The sequence below is a fragment of the Argopecten irradians genome, chromosome 5 (assembly GCF_041381155.1).
Source record: "Argopecten irradians isolate NY chromosome 5, Ai_NY, whole genome shotgun sequence".
In the NCBI taxonomy this organism is placed as follows: domain Eukaryota; kingdom Metazoa; phylum Mollusca; class Bivalvia; order Pectinida; family Pectinidae; genus Argopecten; species Argopecten irradians.
Genome location: NC_091138.1, coordinates 29,715,520 through 29,735,918, shown reverse-complemented (window position 1 = coordinate 29,735,918; position 20,399 = coordinate 29,715,520). Strand labels below are relative to the sequence as shown.

The window sequence follows — 20,399 nt, the reverse complement described above, 5'->3', positions numbered from 1 at the left end:
GATACACTTATAATAATATTCGTTAATAATGTAATGTTAAATGTTAAAATATTTTGTTGCAAACAATGAAACCAATCCGCGGTGAAAATTAAAAGTTGTTTTGTTCATTTCATGTATCACTTGATGGTATGAAAAAATAAAACTCCAATATTCAAAACCACAGACATGAAATTTGTACATACATATACATCATGGATGGAGTGTTTTAAGTATTCAGTTGGGACTCTATTACATTTGTATTCCTCCGAGATCACTAGTCTCCCAAAAATCGCGAACAACGCCTTCTTCGCTGTCTTCCTCCGCGGCAGACTTTCGGTGGATTTTGGATTGTGTATGTTTATTTAAATTTTACGTAATTCATGCTACTGATCGATTAATGTAATCAAATTCTAGGAAGTTAACTGCAAAAGAAAGTTCTTATAAAGCTTATAAAGTGTTTTGTGTTGGTTGCATTGACGAACTATATCTGATATATTATTGCGCATAGTGAGTAGGCCTACAGTACGTGTTTCTTCCCTAGGTCTGTCTCTATCTACAACTACGGTTATGAAAGGAAAAACTTAATAAACATTTATAAACATAAAAAACAGAATATATTGATAATATATATATATAATAATTATTATATAAGTTCGAGCAACAAGAAAGCAACAAAAAACGACGAATTTAAAGTGAGAAATGAAATCTATTTCCGTGTACTGGATTGACCTATATTTTACGAAGACTTGCTAAAGTCCGATGCATTGCATGCGATTTTTTCTTGCAGTTAGCGTTCTTGTGAATTTAAGAGAAATTAAAAATGATCCATCTTAAATTCTCCCCTTAAAAATGAAACTTATCAAAAATCAGGTTCTTAATTTGTTTTCATTTCCGTGGTCCATTCTGTCGGGAAAACCCGATTATAATCTTGCCCGCATGTCGGAAAGACCCGATTAGTGTTCGGTTATTTCCGTGTTCCGAGTATTGCCATATTTGGAAACAGACGCGCACTGTGAAGACCCACTGTATCCCGCCAGAACGTCACTTCAAAATCAGCTGATCGCCACTCGATTTTCCGCTTGAAATAACAGCCAACAACATTTGAAGTTTGTGTGAAAACCCAATCTTGGTAAGTTTATACATCATGATTATTGTGAAGTGCTTATATTTGACGTAGTCATCACTTAAGTGAAGTAAAGAAGATTGTTCTCAGCTTCTGTAACAATTTTTTTCGTCGCCGCCATGACACTTTTCAAAATCTGAAACTTTAAACATCGAAATTTCTTCATTTGTTATTGTTTATTTTTCATTATTTTGATATCAGATGGGTTTTTTTTCTTTGTTTAATGTTCATGGAATATTGATTAAGTGAAATGCTGTGCAGGTTTTTTTTTTGTAATGTATCATGAGCATGCCGATTTCCACGTGTGTTTGTATACAAACATATCTCGCTGACCCTAGACAAAGTTAACCCGGAACTTCTTTCTCTCTCTTCCGCTTCGTTTAGCATTAAAATCTTAGCTTCCAGAGAAACTAACACTGAACAATGCCTTTTATTGTTTTCTATGATAAAGTGGGCCATCAATGACATTTTAACGTAACGTGCTTTGAACATAACATAGTGTGACTGTGATGCATTTTCCACATGTCTTTGCTATAACTGGAATTTTGCTTGGAGATGAATGGTACCATTTGCTTTGAAATTGACTCTGGAGATGAACTAGAATGAAAAACTGGAGTGAAATATAATATTATAATATCTGGAGAAATACCTGGAGATGATCATGGCTTGATTAAAATATTAATGGTGTTTGAATATATTTTGAAAAGAATGCTTTGGAGAAAAAGTATGAATGAATTATATTGACAAACTACTACGGGAACCTGGAGATTGATGAATGATGGAGATGAGAACCAACATAAGAATTATATATTAACTATGAATTTGAAGTGACTGAAATTTCATCTCTATGAATGTAAATTTTCAAAGGGACATAGATATACATGTACATTTACTACGTTAAAAAAGCTATTCAAGCATTATAAAAATCAAATTTGTAGAACGCCACAAGTAATTATATAACAATTCTCTGAAACTGGATATTGTGTTTGTACATTTTGTTGTTTAGAGTCGATAAGTTACCACAGACTCTATAAGTTGTTAACTAAATCAAACACCTGGAGATATACAAGTATGCTTACACATATTACTTAGTATGTATATATATATATTAGTTCTATTTTCATGCACAACATTGATATTTGCACTAAACTTGGGCGCTCAGACGTTTTATTTACTAATTAGTCTAAGTGATGTTGGATTTATTAAATAAATTTAGACTTCAACTTATTTGAATATTATCGTTCAAATACATAGGAAACATGGGTGTTGATTTGGAGACATGGAGACGGCGTGTTGGGCAGTTTTATAAATGCAATGTCAAACAAAGTGATAAATATAACCATACATATACAAAGTTACATTCAGATTCATCTACAAAGTCAGCTGATGCGGCTACTGTATCAGATACAGGGAAAGCTCAAATAAAAACCTGGACCGTCCTAGTGACTACCTTCATTCTTTCTGTCTTGTTACTTATATCATCAGGCGACATTGAGCTAAATCCTGGCCCACAGTCGAGAAACATTTTGTTTCATTGTATTGCATCAGCAGATCATCATCAAGCCCACAACATGTTTTCATTGGAGTCGAGAGGACGTCAATGTGTACCAAACAGTTGTTGCTTTCTGTTATCAACATTCACCTCATCTGTTCCAAACATGTCTAAAGATCAATTACATTCAATCATGTATGGTGGTGACTATTTGTACAGAAAAATTCAAAATAGTTTACTGGTACAACACAATTCCTTTCACACAATGTCATATACATATCTTTTGCCGACAGAATTACCTCAGTATATGGTTTTTAACGGTGTGTGCTTTCAGTATTCTGTGAGAAAGTGTTATTCAGGATGTATTGAAAAAGGTTTTGTAGGTGAATATCCTATTGTGCCATTTGAAACTGCATTAGCATTGGCAATATCTGGTCCAAGTGATGTTGACTCGCATATGATCTTGATTTTTAGTGGAGTTGCTGTTGGTCTGTCCTTTCAAAAAACCACAAACACATGGTTCATTTTTGATTCCCATTCTCGAGGTGAAAGTGGTTTATTGTCTAGTGAAGGGTCCTGTGTTCTTGGATATTGTCAAACGACTGCCGACCTCTGTTCACATATACGAAAACTAGCTCAATCTTTGTCAGCTAGACCTCTTTCAGATACTCAATTTGATCTTCATGCTATTAACATAAAAACAATGCCATTGTCAAATGCCCTGAAACGTGTTCCATTCCATGAGGTTATATTCATTCCTTGTGACAAGGCCTCAAATATTCATGAAATTGAAACTTCAATGTCAGATTTGACATCAAAATATTTACAGGAAGCTCAATGGACAAAGTATGGTAATATCAGGAAGAATAGCAAATGCATCAAAAATGAAAGAGAGCAAAAATGTAACAAATTCTCTCCTGATGAGGCTTGCAGAACTGAAATAAAAGATGCAAAGAAAACGGCTTCACCAACACCAAAACCTCGTATTACCCTGTGTGACATTCCATTCTTTCATAGCAATGTACATTTGGGAAGACATGAAACACTTAAAACAAAACATGGACAGAAAAGTAAAACAACAAATGTAAATCAAGCATGTGGTAATGATGAGGCTGTTCACACCTGTTTACACAAAACAGGCAAAGCTCAAAAACGAAATGCTGGTCATGGTGGTAGTTTAAATAACAAAAGAAGACGCGTAGAAAATACGGATGAAATTGTAGTAAACACTTTAGAAAACACTTTGAGAGAAAATAACAAAGAACTTGAGTCAAATTTTATTAGTGACATAAACAATGGAAAACACAAAGATGAAAACAGTGAAACCATTGACCAATTCCATAAGAGTGTTTCATCTGGCCCAGTTTATATTTGTACGCTTTGTACTCAGACCTTTTTCAGGCATTCGGTCGTTTCATACAAACCTGACCATGCAAGATGTTCCCATTATTCCCCAAAATATCATGTTATTAGCTACGATGGGAAAGAATGGATTTGTAATACATGTTTAAAGCACGTAAGGAATGGAAAAGTTCCCCCCCTTTCTGTTTTGAATGGTATGGAATTCCCAAAACAGCCCGAAGAATTGAAAGACTTAACTCAGTTAGAAGAGCGTTTAATTGCTCCACGCATTCCTTTTATGCAAGTTCGAGAATTGCCAAGAGGTGGTCAGTTAAACATAAAAGGTAATGTGGTCAATGTTCCTGCTGATGTTAATGAGACTGTTAGAGTTTTGCCGCGAACATTAAATGATAGCGAGACAATTCCAATTAAGTTCAAAAGGAGAAAAGAATATAAGCACCATATTGCTTTTGAGAGAGTAAGACCAAATAAGGTTTTTGCTGCAGCAAAATGGCTTGTTGAAAATAGTGAGTTATTTAGAAATGAAGGGATAACCATTTCCGAAGATTGGTCAGTTTTAGAAAACTTAGCAGGAACAGATTTTAATGCACAGAACCAAAGAGGAATCTCTTCGGACAACGAAATGAGATGCTTCATTCAATCAGAGACAGAATCTAGGAATGGAAAGAATGAAAAACATGACCAACATTTACCAAAACAATCATATATCAAAGTTGATGAATTTGAGGCTTATGATATTGCAATTGCTGAACAAACAGAAATCCCAATACCAGAAAATGAACAATTTTCTGTAGACATTGATTGTTCCCTCTCTGTCAATCACCACGATAACACAGGTCATGTTGCTGATGCTGAGGATGCTAGTTCAAGAAATGAGTGGACGGAGGATGACAATTTTAATGAACATCAAACAGGCAACTTGGACACAATGATGCAGTCAGCAGATTTTCGAGAATTCAATACGATTTTGTCACTTGCACCTGGAGAAAATAGTAAACCAATGGGAATGTTTCAAGATATATTTGCAGAGTTCTTATCATTTCCATCAATTTACTGTGGTAAGACAAGGGAAGATAATAATAAAAGAAAGGTACCTGTGCATTACAGTGATATCTGTAAATGGGAGTTGAGAAACATGGATAGAAGAGTCGCAAACTGTATCCCAAATATCTTCTTCAAACTTAAGAAATTACAAATAAAACAAATACAAGACAAAGTTAGTTTAGTAATGAGGAAATGTAAGATGCAAGGTAAGAAACTCACTGCAGGAGAATTGATTCAACCTGGCATTATTGCTAATTTACTGAAACTTGATGAAGGCTATCGTATATTAAGACAACTGAGAGGATCACCGCCATATTGGGAGAAAGCAAAGAAAGACATTTTCGCAATGATTCGTCAGCTTGGTTTACCAACATGGTTTTGTTCATTCTCTGCCGCAGAAACAAAATGGAAATCACTTCTTACAACACTTCAAACACTTTCCACAGATAACCGTTTGAAGAATATGGCAGTTGATGAAATGTCTTGGCAAGACAGATGCAAGCTGATTAAAATGGATCCCATTACTTGTGCTAGGTATTTCGAGCACAGAGTTCATGTTTTAATACACCAAGTTCTACTAAAAAGTCCCAATAGTCCATTAGGTGAAATAGTTGACTATTTTTATCGAGTAGAGTTTCAGCAAAGAGGTTCTCCACATATTCATATGCTGGCTTGGGTAAAATCAGCTCCATCTCTTGACAACAATTCTATGGAGGAAATAGTAACTTTTGTAGATAAACATGTTACCTGTAAGAATGATCAAACAATGCCTGATCTTGTCAATTACCAAACACATCGTCATGCTAGAACATGTCAAAAAAAGGGCAAAGACATTTGTAGATTTAATTTCCCATTGCCTCCAATGAAAGAAACCTGCATACTACTACCTTTAGAAGAAACTCATCCGAAGAAAGATTTTGCAAAAGCAGAATATGTAAGAGTAGCAAAGTGTTTGGAAGAAATGGGAATGGGAGGTTCTTGCTCATTTGATGAGTTCTTACATATGCTAGGTATGAATTATGATGTCTACATATTGGCTATTCGTTCATCTATTTCCTCTCCAAAGGTTTTTGTAAAAAGAAACCCTGACGAAATTCGAATCAACAATTACAACTCAGTTTTAATGAAATGCTGGGAGGCCAATTTAGATGTGCAATTTGTACTTGACCCATACGCATGTGCATCATATATTGTGTCATATATTTCAAAAGGACAAAGAGGAATGTCCAATCTTTTGTATCAAGCTTGTCAGGAAGCAAAATTCAAAGATTGTGATATACGTCAACAAGTCCGCAGAGTTGGAAACCAGTTTTTAACACATGTTGAAATTGGAGCTCAGGAAGCAGCATATATTCTACTCCAAATGCCGCTGCGAAGATCTTCCAGATCAGTTGTTTTTGTTGATACAAACACGACAGAGGAACGAGTTGTTCTTATCAAGCCAATGACTACTCTTCAAGATATGGCCAAAAACTCTACAAATATTGAATCGGACAACTGTCTTAAGCGATATATCAGAAGGCCCATGATTCTGAATAATTACTGTTACGCAGATTTCGTGTCTTGGTTTGATATCATTAAAAGTGAAAATCCAAATAAAAAGAAAAATGTCTTAAATTCTGATACTGAACTTCCTGAGTTGGAATATGAAGACAATGCTGATGATGTGCCTGATGTTTTGAATGAAGAAAGAGTAGATTCAGTAGAATGTACCATTGGAAATGACAATGGACCATGTAATCAAGATTCAGAAAAGACAGATGTATTTCATTTCCATGATGGGACCATCATAAGAAAGAGAAAAGTGCAGAAAGTATTGCGCTATTGCAAATTTAACAAAGAACATGACAGAGAAAATTATTTCCGTGAGCTTCTCATGTTATTCACCTCTTGGCGAAATGAAAGCGTTGATTTTCTTGGGACATTTAACACTTATGAAGAACGATACAATTATATAAAGGATCACGTTGATGCTAAACAAAAACAGTATGTTAAAAGTAATAAGGTTTTTGAAGCTGTGCAGGAAATACAAGAGAATTCATTAGAAAATGATGAAATGGATGTTTGTAACGAAGTTGCACAACAGGTTCAACATCAGGAAGAATTAGATGTCATTGAGGGAAGGAAAGAAGATCCTTTGTTTGGTTGTTTCAACCCTGGGTTAGTCGATTCATCTTGTTCATATGATCTTGGAGATGATTTTGGGATTAGTCGTAAACAAGTAGGTGATGATGACAAACTGCCAGATGAAATTGATAATCAGTCATTTTGTGAAATGATCTGTGCTTTGAATTTCAAACAAAAAGAGATTTTTTATCATATTCTTCATTTGAGTAAAACATCAGTTGACCCATTTTATACCTTTCTTTCTGGGGGTGCAGGTGTCGGAAAAAGTGTTCTTGTCAAAGCAATTTTTCAAGCTCTTATCAAATTTTATGGACATATTTTTGGTGAATGCCCTGATGACAAAAAGGTTATGTTATGTGCTCCAACAGGCAAAGCTGCTCATAACATTGGTGGGAATACCATTCATTCTGTTTTCTGTATCCCAGTTGGAAGAGGTCTTCAGTATAAACCACTTGATATGCAACAACTTACATCTCTCCAGACAAAGTATCATGCTTTGAAAGTTTTAATTATTGATGAAATTTCAATGGTTGGTAAAAGAATGTTCAATTTCATCAACCTCAGACTTCAGGAAATTTTGGGTGTCATGAAACCTTTTGGAGGGATCAGTGTACTGGCTGTTGGTGACTTGTTTCAGTTAAGGCCTGTGAAAGACTCCTGGATATTTGCAAATGGTGCGGATGCTCATGGCTTAGGTAATATAGCATGTAACATATGGGTTGATCATTTTAATATGTTTGAGCTCACTGAAATTATGAGACAGAAAGATGACCTTATGTTTGCAGAGCTTTTGAATAGACTGCGAGAAGGAAACCAATCAGAAGATGACATAAATTGCCTGAAAACATGCATCATTTCTTCAGATCATAGCAACAATTCAATTTCAACATTACCACATCTTTATACCCGGCGCTGTGAAGTTGCAGAGTACAATAATTTAATGTTTCAAGCTGTTCCTGCACAAAACAAAACCATTGTCTCAGCCATTGACACTGTTACAGGTGATATGAGTGCAGATATGCAGCAAAAAATTATAAGTAAGATTCCGGATGACTCTTGTTTGACCATGGGATTAGATAAGTTCTTACATCTTGCAGAAAATGTACCTGCAGAAATTTGTTTGAATATAAATGTTGAAGATGGTTTAACCAATGGAACACCTTGCTTAATAAAGAAACTAGATTTCAGAATTGAAAATTCTGACAGATGTAATTGCCCAAGCATGAAAACATGCATCTTTATAAGCGAGAAATTTTACATACATGGACATATTAGAGCTTCAGCATAACAAGAAGACAATTTCCCATCCACCTTGCTGCTGCTAAAACTATTCACAAAGCTCAAGGGTCAACATTGTCTGGAGCATCATTTAGCCGAAGAAAAATCAACAATTCAATTTCAACATTACCACATCTTTATACCCGGCGCTGTGAAGTTGCAGAGTACAATAATTTAATGTTTCAAGCTGTTCCTGCACAAAACAAAACCATTGTCTCAGCCATTGACACTGTTACAGGTGATATGAGTGCAGATATGCAGCAAAAAATTATAAGTAAGATTCCGGATGACTCTTGTTTGACCATGGGATTAGATAAGTTCTTACATCTTGCAGAAAATGTACCTGCAGAAATTTGTTTGAATATAAATGTTGAAGATGGTTTAACCAATGGAACACCTTGCTTAATAAAGAAACTAGATTTCAGAATTGAAAATTCTGACAGATGTAGCATTGTGTGGGTTCAGTTTGATGATCCAAGCATTGGAAGACAAGCAAGATTACAATATAGACATCTTTATAAGCGAGAAATTTTACATACATGGACACCAGTATTAGAGCTAACACGAAAATTTTCGTTTCAATATTTCAAAGCTTATAGCATAACAAGAAGACAATTTCCCATCCACCTTGCTGCTGCTAAAACTATTCACAAAGCTCAAGGGTCAACATTGTCTGGAGCAGTTATTCATTTTGGAACAAGACGCAATGACCATATGCATTATGTTGGTCTAAGTAGAGTTACAAATATGGAAAACCTTCACATCTCCCATTTAGCCGAAGAAAAAATTTCTGTGTCGGATCAAGCACTTGAAGAAATGGGAAGACTGCGTACTGATGCTAAACTTGTCCCATGTTTGCCATCTTTCAGTTGCAAGGAGGGTTTCAAAATTCTTTATCACAACTGTCGTTCACTGAAACGGCATTTCGGTGATGTATGCAGAGACAATAACATGCAATATTGCGATATATTGGCTTTCTCAGAAACAAGATTAACAAGTTCAATAACCGATGTCTCATCAGAGACATATAACATTAACAATTTCCAAAAATTTGAATCGAAAAATGATTTTCATCAAAGTCAGCGTACACCATCTGGACTCATTGTTTACGCTAGTAAGGCTATTGAGCATACTGCCTCTGGCATGTTTAGTGATATAGAGTATATGCTTATGTTATCCCAAAATTGTGTTGAAAATCCTGTGTACCTTTGTTTCATCTACTGCCCTCCAAAATTTTCCTCAGTTCAACGTTACAAAGTATTTTTTGAATACCTGAATGCAAGATATCTCCAACAGAATGGCAATTCAAAACTAATTTGCATGGGTGATTTCAATTTAGATTTGATGAAACATAATTACCATTCTCTCAAAAATGAACTTCTTATCAAATACGGATGTAGACAGCTTATTCAAACATACACAACTGACTACAAAACCTGTCTAGACCATATTTACACGAACATGGATAGCAGTTGTATTGACTCTTCAGGTACTCTTGAATCATACTTTTCTGACCACAAACCTATATTCATCATTTTGAAGTAGAGACATGTTCATGATTGCAATATGTCTATTTTGTTATATTTGATGAAATGTTCTTTCATAGCATGTAAATGTGATCAGGTAGTTTTTTTTTTTTTTATATCAAACTTTTTTTACCACAAACCTCAACATTTTGATGTAGACATCTAGACATGTTCATGATTATATATAAGTACAACATGTTTATTTTGTTATAATGAAATTATTGTGCTTTTGTATGAATAACTTGAATATAGTTGTACCATTAACATGTAACCAGGTATATCATATGATGAGATTATAATTAAAACTAGTAACATAAATTGTAGTATGAAATTTTCTCTATGATATAAATAATAAGCTGAAAACTTTTATTAATTACAGACAACAATGTACCAAATGCCGAGCACCAGTAAAGGCCAGGCCGGCCCTTACAGCAAGAGCCTGAGGCTTGCTGTATGCCACATTAACCCGGTTGTAGAGTATACAAACCAAAAAGGGGAGGCTGGAAGGATGTTGGTCGTGGGGCTGGCCGATCAACAAAAGGCCTGGAAGGCAACTTGCTATGACTCTACAAAATTCCAACATTTTTCCGTTGGATCAGCGGTTCTTCTAAGAAACTTCATAGACAAGGGCGAAGACAACATCGTGCTTACAAAATTCAGTAAGGTTTTCAGGACTGGCCAAATGGAGGTTCCGCAGAATCTGGCAGAGGAGGCTACAAAGCTTGTAGATAACAGGGCACCAGATGTGGTGCCAATTAAGGCTGCTGGATCCTCACCAGAAGGGAAAAGATTGACTATTCAAGGGCGAGTAACCCAGGTAATGTCTAGTTATTTTTCAAATGTTCATTGTATATAAACGTATATATTGCTATTATTGTATGCAATATATAAATAATTGATAGAATGATATCAAAACCTTCTGTAGCTTACTTAGTACTTATTAAAATCATGCACACTTGCACTGATCATGATCAAAACGAAGTTAGTGAGTACTGACTGTACATGTATAATTGTTTCTGGCAACCCTTGCTAGGTGCTAAAGATGTTTTTATAATATTTCATAATAGTACTACTGCATACACTCCCTACCTCTTCTGAATTGTGAGTAATTCTACCTTCGACCTTTAAAACTTGTTAATTGAAAGAAAAAAACTAGAACCAATGTTATTATCACAAATATTATCCTTATGAACAAAATTTTAACTTTCTTTCAGGCTTCAATGAGGGAAAGTGTTAAAATAAAGAATGTGCCCACAGCCATTCGCCACCTTGTGTTACAGGATGCCTCTGCATCTATCAAAGTCAGTTTGTGGCGAGAACATGCTGAGGCAGCTATTCATCCAGGAGTCTACCTCCACATCTCAAATGTCATCAACCGGCCTTACAGAGGGATGCCACAACTGTCAACAACATGTTTTTTGGAATTGCAGGTAAATATTACAAACAAACAAAAAAGTAAATGGAAAATTCAACCTATTTCTTGTAAACACAAGAAATGCTTGACTCAACTGCTTTGACAGAAGTACACAAATTAACGAATATAATGTGAATACTGTGAGAAAAATTAAAAAGGTATTTCTTATGAACCTTTCCATACAAAACACCAGGAATTTTTCATGTCGCAAGGTTCGATTAGAAAAAGTAGCTGATATCAGTTATAATATTGCATGGACTATTTATTTCTCATTCTTTTCAGAAAACTGAGGCCCCAGAGGAGACTGTTATGAAAACATTCATAGCATATGAACTTCAAGAAGAAAATGTCATCCTCATTCCGGACGGAGATGGGGATGAGGAACTCATCATGCAGAAAAGTGTCCTCCTAAACAACACTGACTCGGCCACTAACGATGAACTCATGAAAAAACTTGACAACCTGTGCCCTGAACTAAAGGCAGAATGCATTATCAAGGGAACAGACATTGTTAAATTGAAATTGATGTCATGATCAACAGATCTAGACAATGATGTGGGCAAATTGGTGTCCTGGCTGATATCTGACCTGAAAGTTTATGCTTTAAGTACTTTATTTATAAGTTAACCAGTATTTCATAATAGATATATGTCTAAACTTAAACCAGTTTGTGTTTAAGTTCATTATAAGCCTGCCAATATATATCACAATAGATATCTAAACTTAAACAAGTTTGTGTTTAAGTACATTATAAGCCTGCCAATATATATCACAATAGATATCTAAAATTAACAAGTTTGTGTTTAAGTACATTATAAGCCTGCCGATATATATCACAATAGGTATCTAAACTTAAACAAGTTTGTGTTTAAGTACATTATAAGCCTGCCGATATATATCACAATAGATATCTAAACTTAAACAAGTTTGTGTTTAAGTACATTATAAGCCTGCCAATATATATCACAATAGATATCTAAAATTAACAAGTTTGTGTTTAAGTACATTATAAGCCTGCCGATATATATCACAATAGGTATCTAAACTTAAACAAGTTTGTGTTTAAGTACATTATAAGCCTGCCGATATATATCACAATAGATATCTAAACTTAAACAAGTTTGTGTTTAAGTACATTATAAGCCTGCCGATATATATCACAATAGATATCTAAACTTAAACAAGTTTGTGTTTAAGTACATTATAAGCCTGCCGATATATATCACAATAGATATCTAAACTTAAACAAGTTTGTGTTTAAGTACATTATAAGGCTGCTGATATATATCACAATAGATATCTAAACTTAAACAAGTTTGTGTTTAAGTACATTATAAGCCTGCCGATATATATCACAATAGATATCTAAACTTAAACAAGTTTGTGTTTAAGTACATTATAAGCCTGCCGATATATATCACAATAGATATCTAAACTTAAACAAGTTTGTGTTTAAGTACATTATAAGGCTGCTGATATATATCACAATAGATATCTAAACTTAAACAAGTTTGTGTTTAAGTACATTATAAGCCTGCCGATATATATCACAATAGATATCTAAACTTAAACAAGTTTGTGTTTAAGTACATTATAAGGCTGCTGATATATATCACAATAGATATCTAAACTTAAACAAGTTTGTGTTTAAGTACATTATAAGCCTGCCGATATATATCACAATAGATATCTAAACTTAAACAAGTTTGTGTTTAAGTACATTATAAGCCTGCCGATATATATCACAATAGATATCTAAACTTAAACAAGTTTGTGTTTAAGTACATTATAAGGCTGCTGATATATATCACAATAGATATCTAAACTTAAACAAGTTTGTGTTTAAGTACATTATAAGCCTGCCGATATATATCACAATAGATATCTAAACTTAAACAAGTTTGTGTTTAAGTACATTATAAGCCTGCCAATATATATCACAATAGATATCTAAAATTAACAAGTTTGTGTTTAAGTACATTATAAGCCTGCCGATATATATCACAATAGGTATCTAAACTTAAACAAGTTTGTGTTTAAGTACATTATAAGCCTGCCGATATATATCACAATAGATATCTAAACTTAAACAAGTTTGTGTTTAAGTACATTATAAGCCTGCCGATATATATCACAATAGATATCTAAACTTAAACAAGTTTGTGTTTAAGTACATTATAAGCCTGCCGATATATATCACAATAGATATCTAAACTTAAACAAGTTTGTGTTTAAGTACATTATAAGGCTGCTGATATATATCACAATAGATATCTAAACTTAAACAAGTTTGTGTTTAAGTACATTATAAGCCTGCCGATATATATCACAATAGATATCTAAACTTAAACAAGTTTGTGTTTAAGTACATTATAAGCCTGCCGATATATATCACAATAGATATCTAAACTTAAACAAGTTTGTGTTTAAGTACATTATAAGCCTGCTGATATATATCACAATAGATATCTAAACTTAAACAAGTTTGTGTTTAAGTACATTATAAGCCTGCCGATATATATCACAATAGATATCTAAACTTAAACAAGTTTGTGTTTAAGTACATTATAAGCCTGCCGATATATATCACAATAGATATCTCCACTTAAATAAGTTTTTGTTTAAGTATATGTGAATTTTGCCTGTATGTCCTCATGGATATGTGAATATCTCAACTTAAACAAGTGTGTTTTTAAGTATATGCGAGTTTTGCCTGTATGTCCTCATAGAGATATATATATATATAATCTCAACTTAAACAAGTTTTTGTTTAAGTATATGTGAGTTTTCCCTGTATGTCATCAAAGACATAAAAAAATATATATCATAACTTAAACAAGTTTGTATTTAAGAGTATATGTAAAAAGAAATTCCTCTGTGTCATGATAAATACAAATATATGTAAACTAAGATGAGTTTGTTGGTAATATAAGCAACATTTATAGGCTTCTGTTTAAGAATACTGATTGCCTCAGGGAGGGATACTGTGCCAAGATAGCAATGTTGTGTTTTATATGTTGATTATTATTTTGCCCATCATATGCCAGTGATAGTCTAAGTAAGCTTGTGTTTCAGGATATTGTTATTTTTTGTATGCTTCTGTACATGTGTTACCAGTGCCAAGTTTAGACTTCAGTTTTTGTTAAACATTTTTTCTGCATATTTCATGCAAGTGTCAAACCTAAACAAGATTGTACTTCAGGGTACAAAGATATATTTATGGTATGCCCCTGAGCAACCGACCAAGCACGGCTCTTTTGCCAATGTATATTTTAGTATCTTAAACTTATAATAAAGTTTAAGGTCATAAAGACATATTTGTCTAAATGCAAATTTTCATAAATGTTTTTTTTCAACCACATTGAATTAATGTTGTATGGCAGTGTGTTCTTTAAGAACATTTTTCTGTTAAATTATGTTTCACAGTGAAGTTTAGGAAGGGTGTTTTTGTAGACAATTTATTTTATGTTTATATATATTTATGTTTGAATATCTAAAAGAAAATTTTTGATAAAGAGTCAAATATAGAATGTATTTATGTCTGCTTAATTTACATCAGGGAAGGATACTGTGCCAAGATAACAATGTTGTGTTTTATATGTTGATTATTGTTTTGTTAACATACCAATTTTGCTACTTAAATAAGTCCTGTTAGCAACAACAGTGCCAAGGTTGTTTTTATTTTGCCCATCAAATGCTCGTGTAGGTCAAAGAAAGCAGGATATTGTCATTTTATGTATGCCTCTGTGTATCTAAACCAAGCTAATTATAAAAGCTTTACCAATTCTTCAACTCAAATATGCCTCATGCTTTTTCATTATACATGTATTGACGTTGAGTTACCTGCATACCAATGTTTTTATCTATGTGTCTTCAAGAAAAGATTTTAACAAAACATGTGCCAAGTTCAAGCGTATTTTTTGTATGTTTTTATTTTTTTTTAAATCTGCATATTGCATGCCAGTGTCAAAACTAAACATGCTTGTTTTTCAGGGTACAAAGATATATTTATGTTATGCCCCTGAGCAACCGACCAAGCTTGGTTCTTTTGCCAATGTATATTTTATCATCAGAAACTTAATGATAAAGTTAAGGTCATAAAGACATATTTGTCTAAATGCTCACTTTTTCAACCTCATTTAATTAATGTTTCCAAAGAACACGTTTTTTTATGTCATGTATTCTTGAATAATATTTTTCATGTCGAACGTTATGAAGGTTCCATAGTTAAGTTTAGGAAAGTTGTTTTTATAGATGTTTATAATGTAAAAAGATGTTTATCATGTTCATAGTTTTTTTTATACTTTATCAACTTAGACTGTAGAATATTACTTTATGTGTGTATGCAAAACTCTGAAACAAGTTGTTGATAAAGAGTGAAAATCTAATTGTCTTTTGATATCTTGTTATTGAAATATAAAGTTTATTTTAATTTTACATTCCCAGCTACTTACCTTCTTAAATGTTCATTAATATGTTGATACCATGAAAAAGATTATACAAATTGTTCTGAGAAAAATTCTTGCCACTGATGTACAACAGTTATTTTATCTTTTAATTCAACATTCCCAGCTACTTACCTCCTTATATGTTCATTAATATGTATACTTTTGATGACTTAACATGTCTTTAAATAATTCCTTCCAACTGAATTCATAATTAGAAGAATTATATCGATGTACAACCCCAGGCAATCTGCTGGTGCAAGTTATCTGTATATAATTTCACAAAATCATTGATAATCATTGATAAGAAAATGCCTGATTTTGCTTCCCGTTGGTAATACCCTAGTGTGAACCACATGAAGTTACGGTAGTTGTATTGGCCACATGCATGCATTACTTTTAAAGACATTTTAAGAACTTGTCATTTTCTCATTTCAATACTTCAGTCATACTGATTTTTCATAATAAACAGGTAAATCATCAACAGTCTTCTGTCTTGTATTATTTCAAGTTCATCGTACATGAGAAAACATTCCATTGAAAGTAGACGTACAGCATAATTTCTTGAAACTGGTCCTTGTCTTGCCTGGTGTGATTCATAACATTTGTTTTTCATAATTTAAAGGAATTGAAACCTGTATAATCTGTGACCTGATTTAACGATGGAAATATGGTGGACCTAGTGTCATCTGGTTTGACAAGTTACATTGTATATGGTATTAAATAACACTTTCATAAAACAAAAAAAATGTGTTTATCAAGTAAAGAAAGCAAACAACTGAACAAGCTACAATTATTATACAGTTTAACTTGTCTAAACTGAAAAGTTGTCAATATCAATTAAATGATGTGGTCCCGGCATATTAATTAACAACCCGGCAACGATGTTTTCACAACAGAAAAAATGTAAACAAAAGCAAAATCCATTCACGCCTTTCAAAAAAAGTAAAATTATACACCAAATGTTTTGTACATGTATTTCATTCAAGTTTTGCCTGATGTCTGTCTAACTGTATGCAATGCTCTTGTGATTATTTCTTTGAACGCATTACAGGTGCAACAGTTCAAAATTTTAAATGAAATACCAGAGTAATTTCATGCTCAATACTGATGATTTAATTTTGATTCCTCAAAATGATTTAATACAATACATAAACTCATTCCAGTCTGATAATTACTTTCTTCATTCCTTTGCTTTAATTCCTTCATTCACAGCATCCCTGAGTGCCATCGGCACTTTGATCATGTATTACGCAGGAAATCTTGCATACGTTTGGTGTCGTAATCATATTTTAGGTCATCGGTATGCATTTTCTGATGTTATTAATATTTATTAAGAAACCTTTCTATTTTGCTCCGGAAAGGTAATGGGCCTTTAACAGACATTTTGATGTGACATAATTTCAGCTTATTGTCTATGATGACTCCAAGGCCCTTTTCTTCCTTTACTTCTTCAATTGGGACTCGCTTATTCTCATTTTCCATTGTGTATTCCCTTCTTGGATTATGTAGATATTTACGTTCACCAATGTTGAACCTGAGTTGCTAAAGATGTTTATTTGTTCTGCTTTTTCTCTGTTATCAGTGATAATATTTCCTAACTCATCTTTCAGACTATCGACTGTATCTATTATCTTTGTTTTAGATTGTACATATCTCCAGAATTCTCTAGGCTCTGTTTTGATATTTTTTGCCAGCTACCTTTCATATTCGGCTTTGACTTTCTTGTTTTTTCGCTAGGTTGTATTACCTTTTGTTTTCTTCATTTCTGCAACCGACACAGTTTTTTTTGGGGCGTTTTTGTTTTATTTTATTTGCTTGGCGGGCACTTATGTCCATCCATGGCGTGTGAAACTTTTTGGAAGTAGCTTTACACTCTGGTATGTTTCCTTGATTGATTGTATCGATAAAGCGTTCCTTAGTCTCCTAAACACAAATAGTGTCCAACTCTATATTACCCGGGTTTATCATGATATTTTCATAGAGTCCTTTGTTGTAATTTAGTTTAGAGGATGTGGTATTGTAGTTGGTTCACTATATTACCTTAAGTTAGATTTTATAGTGGAAATGACACTGTTGCCTAATAGTGCATTTATTTGATGGTTTATTGTCTATCATGTTGGCCTCGTTGGTAAATACCAGATCCAGAATGGATAGCTCGTCATTGCTTGTTACTCTTGTTTGAGTGTTTATGTGGTAGTACAGGAAGTTGTCTTTTATAATTTCCATGAATTTGAAGGCCGGATGATTTTCACTTGTGGCTGTGGTTTCATTTTACCAGTTGATATGTTTGATATTGAAATCTCCAACACTCACTACATGGGTGTAGTTATGGAAATGTTGTACTGATAACACTTTCCATAGTTCCTGGATAGAAAGGTTTGATGCATTTAGACTTCTATAAAAGAGAAGCTGTCTTGGGACTTTTTGCTTGATGTTTCTAGCATTTTCTTCCTTTCAAGTTTACTGTCCAAAGTCACTTTAAGGGGTGTAGTTTTACCGTCGGTCTTATTTCCCAGTCTTACAGCACTTTTTACTTCTATGTCTTTGACCCAAATCGAGGTACATAGAGCCTTGAATAATGTTATGTCCTTTTTCATTCTCACTTGTGGTTTTGGAGGATTCGGGGAAATCGAAAATATATGTAATTAGATTCAGCATGTTTTATTTTTGGTCCTCGATTTCTCTTACTTCCCCTCGTACCTCTTTTGTCTTTGACGCTTTGGGTGATTTCCTCCACCAGGTTGTCTCATTTTGTTGACTTTCGTTTTTATTTTCTCATTACTTGTTCTTTCTATTGCATCTAATTTCTTTTCAATGGTCGTCTGCATGTTATGCATAGATAGAAAGTTCGTTTTGCACACAGTACACGTCCACATGAAGTTCTGTCCGTCCTCCTTCCCTATTACTACTATCAGTATTTTGGACAGCTTAGTACATGCAATGCAGTATTTGAGTCCACACATGGAGCATTGAATGAAATGTGTTTCCTCCTCAATAAAGTTGTCACATTTTGGGTAGGGGTTACCGGCGATCCTAGCCCTTTTATTAGATGACAATGGGTTTTAGGTGATCATGTTGTCCACAGTGACGCTAATGTCTAATAGATAAACTATTTTTTACAGTTCAGTTTTACATGGCGTTCTCTATAATACTGTTGTGTCACTGTTTTCCTTTAATTAGATTCATTGAGTCTCGTATAAGGTGCTGGATACGTGAAGCCCACAGTCTCGCTAATTTATTTCCGGGGAGGATCCCATCATTATACAGTGCAAAGTGTTTCTATGTAGAAGTTTTCTTTTAATTTTTGTTTACTACTTTGAATAATTTAGACAGTCTTTGATTGATGTCATAGTCGACGGATTGGAATTCTTGGAATGTCCAGAAAGATTACAATTGCGTCTTTGTTATGAGTATCCTCGATACTCCAAGGGTTCAGATTACTTACGATCTCTATACCCCTGGACTATCTCATATATTCAAGAACTTTGAATACTTTGTAATTATCTGTTTGAAAGTGAATAATGATGTCTTTTCATTCTGAGTCTCTAAAACATTATTAAAACACACATTTTTTAAAATCACTGTGTTGACTTCTTCTTTTTGTATTCAATATTTCACTGTCATTGAATTAAACAGTATATGAACACAATAAAGTCAATTTTAACTCCTGAAACATTATAACTCAATTGATAACACTTTAAGTTCATGTAATGGTATTGTTAGGAGCTTTTCGGAAATACTAATACATGTTTGACTCGTGTCACAGTCACTGTCTGTTTATGTACCACACTCAAAGTCTAGAAACCTAGATGGCTGATTGATTTGCCTTTCTTTGCTAGTCACAGTTCGTTTTGGTGAGCTGATTGTTAGTTTGTCCTGTTGTGGTTTCTCGAATGGGACCACAGGCACATTTAATGGTACCAAAGACGCGTCTGACGGTATAACAGGAGTGTCCTGCGCCGGAATTATTTAGCTCAACAAAGTCTCTCTCCTGGTCGTGAGGGTTAACGCTGGTCTCCATAGACAACCGTAGATGACGACGGTTGCGGCAGTATATTCTCCCATCGTTTGTAGCGAAATCATATGACCTGATGTTGACTTTTTCCTGGGCGACACCCTTTTTCCATTGGCCTTTTCTGTCATTAGGTGCAGTCCTAACGATTTGTCCATTTTCTAGCGGTTTTTAAGTCTTGAGCACCTTTATTATAGTATGTCGCCTGGCGTTCCTTCATGCCCTTTAACTGTTTTGATACAGTGGCAGTTTCAGGGACTTTAGGTCTCAGCAAACTACCATTCGTCGGGAGTAGTGTCTTAGTTCTCCTGTTTAATAGTCGTTGGACAGGACTAGTTCCCATCTGTTGGGATGGTGTTGCGGAAATCTAGCAGTGCTAGATACGAATCAGTTTTCGACGATACCGCGCGTTGCATAAGACGTTTCGCTGTTTTCACGGCTTGTTCCGATTTTTTTTTGCTTTGAGGATATGAAGGCGACGATGTTATATGTTCGAAACACCCATCCTTTGCAAAATGTCTGAATGCGTCGGAGCTGAATTGCGGGCCGTTGTCCGTGATGAGAGTGTCCGGAGTCCGTATCTCGCAAACTGTC

At 34.1% G+C, this 20,399-nt stretch overlaps 1 protein-coding gene across 1 annotated transcript; it reads left to right on the top strand.

Annotated features, from left to right (window-relative positions):
* Window positions 1-66: 66 nt before the first annotated feature.
* Window positions 67-11,879, top strand: LOC138324371 (uncharacterized). The gene is made up of 4 exons (XM_069269443.1): window positions 67-1,108; window positions 10,311-10,748; window positions 11,146-11,361; window positions 11,628-11,879. Exons 2-4 carry the CDS (start codon window positions 10,317-10,319, stop codon window positions 11,877-11,879), a joined length of 900 nt encoding a protein of 299 aa, XP_069125544.1. The 5' UTR covers window positions 67-1,108; window positions 10,311-10,316.
* The last annotated feature ends 8,520 nt before the right edge of the window (window positions 11,880-20,399 follow it).